The sequence below is a fragment of the Microcebus murinus genome, chromosome 3 (assembly GCF_040939455.1).
Source record: "Microcebus murinus isolate Inina chromosome 3, M.murinus_Inina_mat1.0, whole genome shotgun sequence".
NCBI lineage: Eukaryota > Metazoa > Chordata > Mammalia > Primates > Cheirogaleidae > Microcebus > Microcebus murinus.
The window spans coordinates 76,298,744-76,311,106 of record NC_134106.1 but is presented as its reverse complement, the minus strand read 5'-3'; the positions used below and the strand labels follow the sequence as shown (position 1 = coordinate 76,311,106).

The window sequence follows — 12,363 nt, the reverse complement described above, 5'->3', positions numbered from 1 at the left end:
TTCTTTTTGCTTTTCAGTGCGTCTCTTCTGCGTCTTTCCGGCCCGGCGGGAACGGAGATCTGAGGCAGTTCGCACCTTGAAGTGAGAAGGAGTAGAGCATTGAAGTCCCGGTGAGACCGCCGCCATGGCGGACGTGACCGCCCGTAGCCTGCAGTACGAGTACAAGGCGGTGTGTATGGGCTCCGGGGAGGACGCCGGGCGAGGGAGTGCAGGGGGGAGGGGTGGCTGAGGAAGGGAGTTTCAGTCTGAGGGCCTATTGTAGAGGCACGAAAGCGTAAGGGAGATCGGGTCGGGGCGCAGGTGGGATTACAAGATGATGAGAATAACCCCGTTAGGGTCTGGGGCGGGCAGGACGGGCTAAGGGCTCTCTTCGAGGGGTTTTTCCAGTTCTTTGGACCATAAACCCTCCTCCCCCTTCCACATGTCACTCCTAAGCAGTCCAACACTTTTCCCGGATGTGAGTTATTATAGGCACTGTTAGGAGGTAGGATTGTTTAACTGATTAGATGGGCGGTAGAACTTAATTAGCTCTGTGTTTATGCATGGTCTTATACGATGCTATTTCTTCTTAAGGAAAATATCTTTTTAATCCAAGTAGTAATTATTAGCACTTAGTTGCTATGATTCTTCCATCAGTTGGTGCCACTGTATGCAACATATAGGAGTTGACCCTGTTCATGTCAGAGCTTCATTATGTCATGATCTTTTCAGAACTCGAATCTTGTGCTCCAAGCTGACCGATCTCTCATTGACCGCACCCGCCGGGATGAACCCACGGGAGAGGTATTGTCCCTTGTTGGGAAGCTGGAGGGCACCCGCATGGGTGATAAGGCCCAACGGACCAAACCACAGATGCAGGAGGAAAGACGAGCCAAGTGAGTAGTACCAAGGGGGATACTACTTTTTTTTCAGTTCCAAAGTCCATCTCTCCCTTAGCATTTGAGCAGCATTTTGACTGAAATGTGTGGTGCAAGATCAGACATCAGTGGCATTAAAAAAATTTGTGACAGTAAAAACAGAATATGAGAGGTTAAAGATTCTTTGGCCTTGGGCTCCTATGGAGCCTAGAAGAAACCTTCACTTCCAGAAAACTTGAGTCAAAAAATTCTGAAATTTGAAAAAGCAGTAAGAGCCTCCAGAATTGACTTAGCCCTAGTAATAAAAGCACTGCCAAAACAAAAACAAACAAAAGATTCTTTGGCCTTAACAAGTGCACCTAATGTGGAAAATAACTTATTGGTTCCTTTTCCTGACATGTGTTTCTGGTCCATAGATAGGTCTTAATTTTTTCTAGGTTATTTTCAAGACCCTGGTTATTCACATCCATGTCTCAGTAATTCTCTTTTTTCCCCCCTCTTACTAACTTCTCACCCCTACTTTTTTCATTTACTGTTGCCTAGTTACTTAATTTTGTTCTTGTAAACTAACTACATCTGCATCTACAATATGAAAAACAGATTTTTTGTTGTTTGGTATTTTTTTCTTCCTTCATTTTTTTTTTTTTTAATTCTTGGGGATATATCTTGAAACTTAATTATTCACTTTTATCTCACCTTTATCTTTTGACCTTGAATATCTTGGTGTCCTCCCCCTTCTCCTATGATGAAATCTCCAAAATTTCTAGGCCTAGCTTTGATTAAAGTAGTTATATTTGAAATGAGTTAATACAACATTGGTTTTCCACTCTGCAGAGTATAACTTCTTTTCTGGTTTTGTTATAATTTTTTTGAGAGTCAGTTCCATTGGAGCTTGTTTCTCTGGCTAGGAAAAGAAAATGCATCCGAGAGGTGAAAATCTAGTCAAAATCCCATTATATAATATTGTCATACAATGTATAAAGTGTTATATTTTTTAAACAAATAAGGAGCATGTCTCATAATGTTTAATGCATCTAGTGAGAAGATGACAAGGAATTCCTCTTCTGTCACTGTATTCCTTAAAGAAATATTCCTACAAATGATAAAGACCAAATGGAAGTCATTTGCTGAGGTTCAGGTTCCTGTTTTCAAATATTAGGTTATGTTCCATAAAGCTGAGGAGAGGAGGGAGAGTTTGATTTAGTCTTGCTTTGGAGAGGAAGGTTCAACATCACACTATGTGCCTGTTAGGCGAAGAAAGCGTGATGAAGACCGGCACGACATCAACAAGATGAAGGGTTATACTCTACTGTCCGAGGGCATTGATGAGATGGTGGGCATCATCTATAAGCCCAAAACTAAGGAGACCCGGGAGACCTATGAGGTGCTGCTCAGCTTCATCCAGGCTGCCCTTGGGGATCAGGTGAGTGATATTGTGAAATATATATTTGGTCTTTATCCTGTTTCTTGGCATACAACTCCTGAAATCCTTGGAATCTTCAAAGTGATGTGTCTTTTGTATTCTGATGGTTGACTAATGGCTGGCAGCCCCTAGGTAGCTTCAGAATGGGGACTGGTCACCAGAAAGACCTAGGCAGCCGGATTGCAAAGTTGGGACTTTCAACCGAGTTGGGGAGTTGCAAGTTGGGGAGATATGCTGAAGGTTAGGTTGATCAGTGGCCAGTGATTTAATTGATCATGCCTACATAATGAAAATTCCATAAAAAACAAAGGACTGGGTTCAGTGAGCTTTTACATAACTGAACATGTGGAGGGTGGTGAGGCTGAAGAGGGCATGGAGCGTCTATGTGCTTTGCCTTTTGTATCTCTTATTCTTTGTAATATCCCTAATAGTAATGTGTTTCTTTGAGTTCTGTGATCTGCTCTAGCAAATTAATCGAACCCTAGGAGGGAGTTGTGGGAATCCCAATTTAGAACTGGTCAGTCAGAAGCACAGGTAAGATAAACTGGGGCTTGTGATTGTCATCTTAAAGTTGGGGGTAGGCAGAATTATGGGATGGAGCCCTCAACCTGTGGGATCTGATGCTGTCTCCAGGTAGATAGTGTGAGAATTGAATTTAATTGGAGGAACCCAGCTGGTGTCTACTGCAGGATTGGTTGCTGGTGGGGAGAAATCCCCATATGCTTCTTGGTGACCGGAGGTTGCAGGAATCTTTTGTGTTGATTGTTGTGAGTATATAGAAAAAGCTGAGTTTGTTTTATTTTTATATTCTCAGAGTGAGCCACCCCGAGGGTGAGGCCAGGTGTTTGGAAGGGGAGAGGGTCACAGCTGGGAGACCAGAAGAACCTTGTCTCTGGATCCCTATGTGGGCCAACCAGAAGTGGCTAATACTTGCTGAGTACTTAGTTTATGTGGAGTAGTACTTTATATGTCTTTTTTTTTCTCTCACATTAACTATATGAAAAGGTGCTATTAATATTCATTTTCTGTTTTACAGAAGAGAGATGTGAGCCATAGAATAGTTAAATAATAGTTAAGTAGTTTTCCCAAGGCGTGGAGGTAGTATTTGGCAGAGCTGAGATAGTTTACCTCTGGAATTTATGCTCCTAATCCTTATACATGCATGATTAGATTAAGGACCTCTGAGAAGCTCTGGTGAGACAGGTGCTAGAGGAAGTGAGGACAAAAAATTATAAAAGTGTGGCTGGCTAGTGGATTGCCAAGTGCCTCTACCATGTGGAGACGTGTAGCAAACCATTGTGGAAACTGTGTCCTGCTTCATAAGGCCACCTAGCTAATCTTTTTAAAAACAAATGAGTCTCCTTCAGTTGTATGACTCTTGTTGGCATTGATGAAACAATGCCAACAACAACATTGATGAAAAAGATCAGAGCCTTTGATGATGCAGGTTTTGAAGGTGTGTGGCTCTTTACATCCTGCCATCACATAAAGCTGATTGGTGGTGTCCTGTGTGTTATGGTTTTAAGTGTTGTTTGTTTCTTGCCATCAGCCACGCGATATCCTTTGTGGGGCAGCTGATGAAGTCCTGGCTGTCCTAAAGAATGAAAAACTCCGGGACAAGGAAAGGCGAAAGGAAATTGACCTGCTGCTGGGTCAAACAGATGATACCAGATACCATGTGCTAGTGAACTTGGGCAAGAAGATCACAGACTATGGTGGAGACAAGGAAATCCAAAATATGGGTAACTGAGCTCTTTATTTCTTGATCATATTAACTGGTTCTTCTTGACCCCTAAATGTGAGTCTTCCAGCATGATCATTTAAAAAATCTAAATGTCAGTTCCTATAACCTGTTTTGTGATTTTTGAGAGTTATTGATGGACACTGGAATGCCTAGATTCTGGCAGTCATTTCTTTCTTTGAAAACCTTTTATTAAGTGTAGAGTAGGGGAGAAAGTGTGGCACAGCCTGGAGGTTCAGGTGGTTGAGCAAGCGGAGCAGGGCTGAAGCCAAGGTTGGCAGGTTGAGAAGGCCTTGGCAGTGGCAGCACAGGTGGCTCTTTAGGTCGATCATCTGAATGTATGTGTTTTTAGAGCCTAGATCTATTCTGAGGAGAGGCAAGCCAGGCAGCTGGGAGGACATTGGCTCCAGAGTGCCTTGTTCACTAGCCACTCACTACCTTCTTTTTCTAATCCCTTCCAGATGACAACATTGATGAGACATATGGTGTTAATGTGCAGTTTGAGTCTGATGAGGAGGTGAGTGAAAAAGCAAATGGATCTTGTCCATTCTTTAAGTTTTGTGTAGCAAATTTAAACTAATAAATATAAATTAATAATTTAAACCAAGTGGATCAGCAAAAAGAAAGGCAAGAGATAAAGTACAGTGAATACTTTCATTGAGAATGTATCCTGCGATGTTTTACTACAGTTTAACCTTAGTGGAATTTTCCATTTTTCAGTATTGTGTCCCACTGTCTATCTCAAAAGTTTGTACATTTACCCAAGGGTGTGGACGTAGTTTGTACACTGGGGTTAATGTTTTACCGTCTAAACAGAATTTCTTGAATATAAATAAATAGGAATGAGTGGGGCACTAAAAAATTGCAAAACTAGCTTAGAGGCCTCAGTGTGGATTTGGTTCCTGAAAGAGAAAATGAGGCCCTGGAATATATACCAGGACAGGAAGAAGGGGCAGTATAGGAGAGTCAGAAGAAAGAACACTAAAGTGGGAACCAAGACTTCTGAATTTTGGTCCTGTATCTTGGGCAGATCATCTTGCCTCAGTTTTTCCTTCTAAAAAATAAGATGATTAGGTTAGATGATTGCTAAGCCTCTTCCTAAAGTTTAGTTAATTGAATTTTATGATTTTTAAGTAGCAGTAAACTAACAGTGTTTTTTTTTTTTTTGAGACAGAGTCTCGCTTTGTTGCCCAGGCTAGTGTGAGTGCCGTGGCGTCAGCCTAGCTCACAGCAACCTCAAACTCCTGGGCTCAGGCAATCCTGCTGCCTCAGCCTCCCGAGTAGCTGGGACTACAGGCATGCGCCACCATGCCCGGCTAATTTTTTATATATATATCAGTTGGCCAATTAGTTTCTTTCTATTTATAGTAGAGACGGGGTCTCGCTCTTGCTCAGGCTGGTTTTGAACTCCTGACCTTGAGCAATCCGCCCGCCTCGGCCTCCCAGAGAGCTAGGATTACAGGCGTGAGCCACCGCGCCCGGCCAACTAACAGTGTTTTGCTCACAGCAGTTTGTTCATCTAACAATGCTTATTATTTAAGTATTGTGGTACCGTGCCAAGTGCACGCAATGTATAGTGTGTAAGTACAGTGGTGTGGCCTCTACATTTCTGAATTGCTCTCTGCTTCCTTATAGCTCTTCTCTCCTGTTAGCTAGTAGCTCTTGTTTTCAAATATTGATTGTGTATGTATATCACATAAAGACTGTGATCCAGTTGGTTGCCATTGTGCCAACCTAAGGTAATAAGCAAAAAAGGGGATAGAAGCATCTCATGAATACGTGCCAAGTGATCGTTTCAATAAATGTACTCTGGAATATGGCTGAGTCTGGTTCCAGTAGGCTCTTGGTTTCACCCCAAAGCCATTGCTCTAACCATGGAGCTAATTTAGAGTGACTTGAGAGGTTCTGTGGTGATGCAGGATCAGCTCCAGATCATGGTTGAACTTGGGGTTATTTCCACAGGAAGGTGATGAAGATGTGTATGGGGAAGTTCGGGAAGAGGCATCTGATGATGATATGGAAGGGGACGAGGCTGTTGTGCGCTGCACCCTCTCAGCTAATGTAAGTAGAGTTTGTCTTTCCCCTTGCTGCAAGGCCAGGTTACTTCTGGGTATACTTCTTCCCCACGCCTCTGTTATGTATTATTTATTGAGCCACCTTTTGATAGCTGAGCCATAATAAACATTCAGTGTCTAGATTTTCTTAAGACTTCAGTTGATTGTTCTCCTTCCCAAATGTGTTGATGAACTCTTATTCTGGTGCACTTCTGAACTCAATATAGCAGAGTATCCCCCTCCCCCCCCAATGTCCTCACAAGAAGATGGGCTGTGAGTGGCAAGTAGAACATGGTTGTAAGGTGTTGAGAAAGCCATTAGAGCAAACAGACCTGGTTGGCTAAGTGCTTGCTTGCTTTTGTAGCTTGTAGCCTCAGGCGAACTGATGAGTTCCAAGAAGAAGGATTTGCACCCTCGGGATATTGATGCATTTTGGCTACAACGGCAGCTCAGCCGTTTCTATGATGATGCCATTGTGTCACAGAAGAAGGCAGATGAAGTGTTAGAGATTTTGAAGGTAAGCCAAGATAACAGTAGTTCTGTGTTCAGCGTATCTTAGCACATGGGGACATTGTATGAAGCAGCAGGTGGCTTTGTCCTTAGTGGTGGTGTTATCTTCTTTCTGCAGACGGCCAGTGATGATCGGGAATGTGAGAACCAGCTGGTTCTGCTCCTTGGTTTCAACACTTTCGATTTTATTAAAGTGTTGCGGCAGCACAGGATGATGAGTGAGTATATAGTGGGCTCTTTTTACAGCGTGTGTTCGTGTGTATGATAGAGATTATGCTGTTTTCATAGATTTAACACTTCATTAATTTTCATTCTTTTACTGAAAGATTGAATGTTGATTTTTATTTTATTCCCTCCTTCTCACCTTCCCTTTCTTTTGTTGTTCGCAGTTTTATACTGTACCTTGCTGGCCAGTGCACAGAGTGTAGCTGAAAAGGAAAGGATCATGGGAAAGATGGAATCTGATCCAGAGCTATCCAAGTTTCTCTACCAGCTCCATGAGACCGAGAAAGAGGATCTGATCCGAGTAAGGGCTGGGTTGGTTTTCTGAATGATTCTTGACTGAAAGGGACAGTGGCTAGAAGATTGCAGCCTATTAAAGTTCCTTTTAAAAAAAGAAGTTGAATTAAAGTATTTCCCTGAATTCTTTGGAGTTTATCAGTGGTTAAAAATTAGAACCAACATATTCACATTGGTGTGATTGAGAGAGACCACTGGCCTGCTTCATTGTCTTCACCAGCGTCATGGGGACCTTTACCTGGGGTTTACTCAAATACAGCAACAGAACCCACATTTCTACCCCTTGATACTTGATTGTAGAGCATCAACTTCTGACATTCCTGTACTGTACCTTCTCTCTCTAACCCTTTGCACTCGCTTTTTTTCTTGATTCCTTTATTCTACTCGAGATTTAATTTTTTAAATGCCCCAGATTTTACAAAGTGCGACAGTAGAATAAAAAACTAGAGTTTCCTTTCGTACAAACTTATTTATTTGGATTTTTTTATATTTCAAATTATTGATACATTTAAAGGGTAATTTTAATGTCTATAATTTTTGCTACGAGTGCAAAGGGTTAAAGGTGTTTATTTGCTTTGATCATTCTGGTGGTCCCCGTGGCAGGTGTCTGCATGTAAAGTGTCGTCTTTCTGTTTGGGGATTATTAATCAGTACCTACAAGTCAAGTGCAGGTAAACAGGGACAGAAAAGGACAAGAACCTATGATTGTGATGCATTGCTTTGCTCTTTATCTTTCCCTACTATAGGAGGAAAGGTCCCGGAGAGAGCGAGTACGTCAGTCCCGAATGGACACAGATCTGGAAACCATGGATTTGGACCAGGGTGGAGAGGTAGGTATCAGGGCCCTTTATTTCCCAGGCTGTGATGGATGGAGAGCTCATTTGCTCAGCTTGCTCACTTCCTTTGTGTTTTTTTTTTGTTTTGTTTTTGTTTTTTGAGACAGAGTCTCGCTTGTTGCCCAGGCTAGAGTGAGTGCCGTGGCGTCAGCCTAGCTCACAGCAACCTCAAACTCCTGGGCTCAAGCAATTCTGCTGCCTCAGCCTCCCGAGTAGCTGGGACTACAGGCATGCGCCACCATGCCCGGCTAATTTTCTATATATATTAGTTGGCCAATTAATTTCTTTCTATTTATAGTAGAGACGGGGTCTCGCTCTTGCTCAGGCTGGTTTCAAACTCCTGACCTCGAGCAATCCGCCCGCCTCAGCCTCCCAGAGTGCTAGGATTACAGGCGTGAGCCACAGCGCCCGGCCTCCTTTGTGTTTTTTTTTTTTTTTTTTTTTTTTGAGACAGAGTCTCGCTTTGTTGCCCAGGCTAGAGTGAGTGCCGTGGCGTCCTAGCTCACAGCAACCTCAAACTCCTGGGCTCGAGTGATCCTTCTGCCTCAGCCTCCCAGGTAGCTGGGACTACAGGCATGCGCCACCATGCCCGGCTAATATATATATATCAGTTGGCCAATTAATTTCTTTCTCTTTATAGTAGAGACGGGGTCTCGCTCTTGCTCAGGCTGGTTTTGAACTCCTGACCTTGAGCAATCCGCCCGCCTCGGCCTCCCAAGAGCTAGGATTACAGGCGTGAGCCACAGCGCCCGGCCTCCTTTGTGTTTTTGTTTTTCACATTCCCAGGCACTGGCTCCACGGCAGGTTCTGGACTTGGAGGATCTGGTGTTTACCCAAGGGAGCCACTTCATGGCTAATAAACGCTGTCAGCTTCCTGATGGGTCCTTCCGTCGCCAGCGTAAGGGCTATGAAGAGGTGCATGTTCCTGCTCTGAAGCCCAAGCCGTTTGGCTCAGAAGAAGTGAGTGAATTGCTTTTCTCAACTCTCTGTTCAGTTCACTTCTCTTCCAGTTTGGATTTCAACCATTGATCAAAATTAGCCCTGTCTCATAGATTATTACAAAAATGGAAGCTGTTTTACAGTTTTCCCATTCTGATTTTAAGCCCAGGGAGCAGTATTGATCTCTCTGGACTGGCCTTGAATGGAGAGTTATGCAAGGAGATTGCCAAGGAACAAAGTCCTGGCGACCTCACAAAAGCAGATAGTCTGCTCAAGGATGCTGCCAATATGATGTATGGTATTTCTTTCTTCTAGCAACTGCTTCCGGTGGAAAAGCTGCCAAAGTATGCCCAGGCTGGATTTGAGGGCTTCAAAACACTGAATCGCATCCAGAGTAAACTCTACCGTGCTGCCTTGGAGACAGATGAGAACCTGCTGCTGTGTGCTCCTACTGTAAGCACTGCCCTGCTCGCTTTTTTCCTACTGTAAGCTCTTTTTTCCTACTGTGTGCTCCTACCGTAAGCACTGCCCTGTCTTGCACTTCCCTGACTGTGGAATGTGGTCTGGAGTTTTGTGGCAAGATTGTTCTTCACCTCCATCCCTACCCCCAGTTCATTATCCATTTATGGAAGAGATGTTAAATGGTAGGATGAAATACCCGAGACAAGCTTGTTCTCTATTTGGGAGATAAGACCGTGGAAGTTAGGGCAGTTAACATAACCAGGTAAACAGGCCTTCTTGTCCCTGACCTCTCTCTTAGGGTGCCGGGAAGACCAACGTGGCTCTGATGTGTATGCTTCGTGAGATAGGGAAACACATAAACATGGACGGCACCATCAATGTGGATGACTTCAAGATTATCTACATTGCTCCCATGCGGTCCTTGGTGCAGGAGATGGTGGGCAGTTTTGGAAAGGTAAAGGGATAGTAATTTCCTCCAGAAGATACTGGGTGCAACTGCCAAAGTTTTGGGAACAGGCCAGGACCTCACTGCTTTCTGTATTAGGGCATCTCTGGAAATGCCTCCTGTGCTGTATTTTTTCCATTTCAAAGATGGAATTTGACCCAGGTATAGAGAGTTTCTGAAGCAAGAATGTCTTGAACCATCTGTTACAAGGGTTTACCATCTTACTTTTATCCTCACCATAGCAGTTTTTGACAGTTGGTATCCTTTGCATTATTGAAGTATTTATGAGACATCATGTGGATATGGGTGATAATAGACCTGGTGGTGTTACTCCAGGTCTTGTTTATAAGTTTCCATTTCTCCCCATGTGTGCAGAGCTCCTAGAGCTCCTTTGTCTGCTTTGTTTGCCTGACTGAAACTAGGGTATGTTTTAGGAATACATGTTCATATGATTTAATTTACCTGATATTTGCTTGATGGGTTGATAACCTACTTCCAATACCCTACACTCAGACTGCTGAGACAGAAAGTGTGAGATCCCAGCCCTTTCAAGCATTCTTGCCTGACATAGCTTTCTTCCTCCTAGCGCCTGGCCACTTATGGCATTACTGTTGCTGAACTGACTGGAGACCACCAGCTGTGCAAGGAAGAGATCAGCGCCACTCAGATCATCGTCTGCACCCCTGAGAAGTGGGATATCATTACCCGCAAGGGTGGCGAGCGCACCTACACTCAGCTAGTGCGGCTCATCATTCTGGTGAGCAGAGAGCGCCCACTTGTGGCTCAAGAGGGTTCGCTGAGTTTGAACACTAGATGTTTCTTCAGTGCCTTTTCTGTAGCTCCTAGCCTTTCTAATGACAGCCATCGTCAGCTTTGCTGTTACCATTAAATGAGAATCTGCACTTAATAGAAAATTCTCCAGTAGGTGTATGTGTTTGCTATGTTATTCTTTAGCTATTTTTTTTTAGACATTTTTAATGTCTGAAGCATTTTCCAATAAATATAAACAGACAGAAGCTAACCGTGTCCTCCCAGAACATTAAAGAGCTTGACAAATACTACATTTTCTAAGAGAATGAGTAAGGAATCAGCATATTTTATTCCAAATATGCACAAGCATTGACAGCAATGACTAACTCTGATTGTAGTATAAGATGTCTGGGAAAGCAAGAAAGGGGACCTCATATGTTGTTTTTCAGTATTCTAGAGCAGAGGTTGGTAATCTCTGGCTACTGATTTTTGTTTATTGGACCATGGCCATGTATATGTAAATATATTTGTTTGGTTTGGTTTTTCTTTTCTTTTTTTCTTTTTTGTTGTTTTGAGATTGGGTCTCATTTTTTGCCTGGACTAGAATGTGGTGGCATCATCATGGTTCACTACAATCTCAAACTCCTGGGCTTAAAGCGATCCTCCTATCTTAGCCTCCCAAGTAGCTGGAACTACAGGTGTATGCCACCATGCCCGGCCAATGTTTTTTTTTTTTTTTTGGTAGAGCTGAGGTCTTGTTGTTGACCAGGTGGGTCATTAACTCCTGGGCTATAGCAGTCCTCCTGCCTTGGCCTCCCAAAGTGCTAGGATTACAGCTATGAGCCACCATGCCCAGCATGTTTATATATTGTTTATATTGTTTATGGCTGTTTTTGTGCTGCAGTGACAGAGTTGAATATTTACAATAGGGACTGTGTGGCCCACAGCCTAAAATATTGATTATCTGGTCCCTTAAAAAATATTTGCCAACCCCTGCTTTAGAGCCATGCTATTCAAAGTCGGATCCATGGGGGAGCAGCAGCAGCTTGGAATAAATAGGAGCTTGTTAGAAATACAGAATTCCTGGCCCTATACCACACCTACTGAATCTAATCTGCGTTTTAACTAGCTTGCTGAAATTTGAGAAGCACTGCTGTAGACTATCTGAATTCATCATTTGATGCATAATAGCTTTTGTTCTTTGTAGAGTTAACTGCCCAAAGGTGAAGCTTCTGATCAGACCGTGTATCATTTTTCTCGAAGAAATATATCTTTGACTAAAGTTATAAACTCATTTACCTGAGGTATTAAAATTTCTTGACATAAAATATTTTACCAAACTGGAGCAAAGCAACTCATGATTAGAGTATGTTATTTCCTGGAGTATTCCATGGTGAATAATGTCTTTATCCTTTGGGTTTCTCTGCCTTGGAATTCCCTTTCTTGTCTTTGTTAAGCATATTCGGTTATATGCCTACAAAATGGGACTAGTCTCAGGAAAGGGGGCTATATTTTTCTAGTCCTAGATGTAACTGTTGCTCTTCTGTTCCTTAGGATGAAATCCATCTTCTCCACGATGATAGAGGGCCTGTCTTAGAAGCTTTGGTGGCCAGGGCCATCCGAAACATTGAAATGACCCAAGAGGATGTCCGACTTATTGGTCTCAGTGCCACCCTCCCCAACTATGAAGATGTGGCTACCTTTCTGCGTGTTGACCCTGCCAAGGGCCTCTTCTACTTTGACAACAGGTATAAGAAAACACAGGGAGAAATTTATCCAAGTTCACCTTCCTGCTGTCCTTCTCCCTTTCAAATGAGCACTATTGGA

General features: G+C 43.1%; 1 protein-coding gene across 1 annotated transcript in view; it reads left to right on the top strand.

The window, feature by feature from the left end:
* Positions 1 to 12,363, top strand: part of SNRNP200 (small nuclear ribonucleoprotein U5 subunit 200) — a 29,678-nt gene continuing 17,315 nt past the window's right edge. Inside the window, exons 1-15 of the mRNA XM_012786893.3 lie at positions 1 to 169; positions 712 to 875; positions 2,109 to 2,280; positions 3,830 to 4,022; positions 4,483 to 4,538; positions 5,984 to 6,082; positions 6,440 to 6,592; positions 6,704 to 6,803; positions 6,975 to 7,111; positions 7,851 to 7,934; positions 8,727 to 8,900; positions 9,195 to 9,332; positions 9,640 to 9,795; positions 10,373 to 10,543; positions 12,091 to 12,284. Of these exons, the coding sequence (XP_012642347.1) occupies positions 125 to 169; positions 712 to 875; positions 2,109 to 2,280; positions 3,830 to 4,022; positions 4,483 to 4,538; positions 5,984 to 6,082; positions 6,440 to 6,592; positions 6,704 to 6,803; positions 6,975 to 7,111; positions 7,851 to 7,934; positions 8,727 to 8,900; positions 9,195 to 9,332; positions 9,640 to 9,795; positions 10,373 to 10,543; positions 12,091 to 12,284 (2,036 nt within the window). The 5' untranslated portion in view covers positions 1 to 124. The remainder of the gene's footprint in view (positions 170 to 711; positions 876 to 2,108; positions 2,281 to 3,829; positions 4,023 to 4,482; positions 4,539 to 5,983; positions 6,083 to 6,439; positions 6,593 to 6,703; positions 6,804 to 6,974; positions 7,112 to 7,850; positions 7,935 to 8,726; positions 8,901 to 9,194; positions 9,333 to 9,639; positions 9,796 to 10,372; positions 10,544 to 12,090; positions 12,285 to 12,363) is intronic.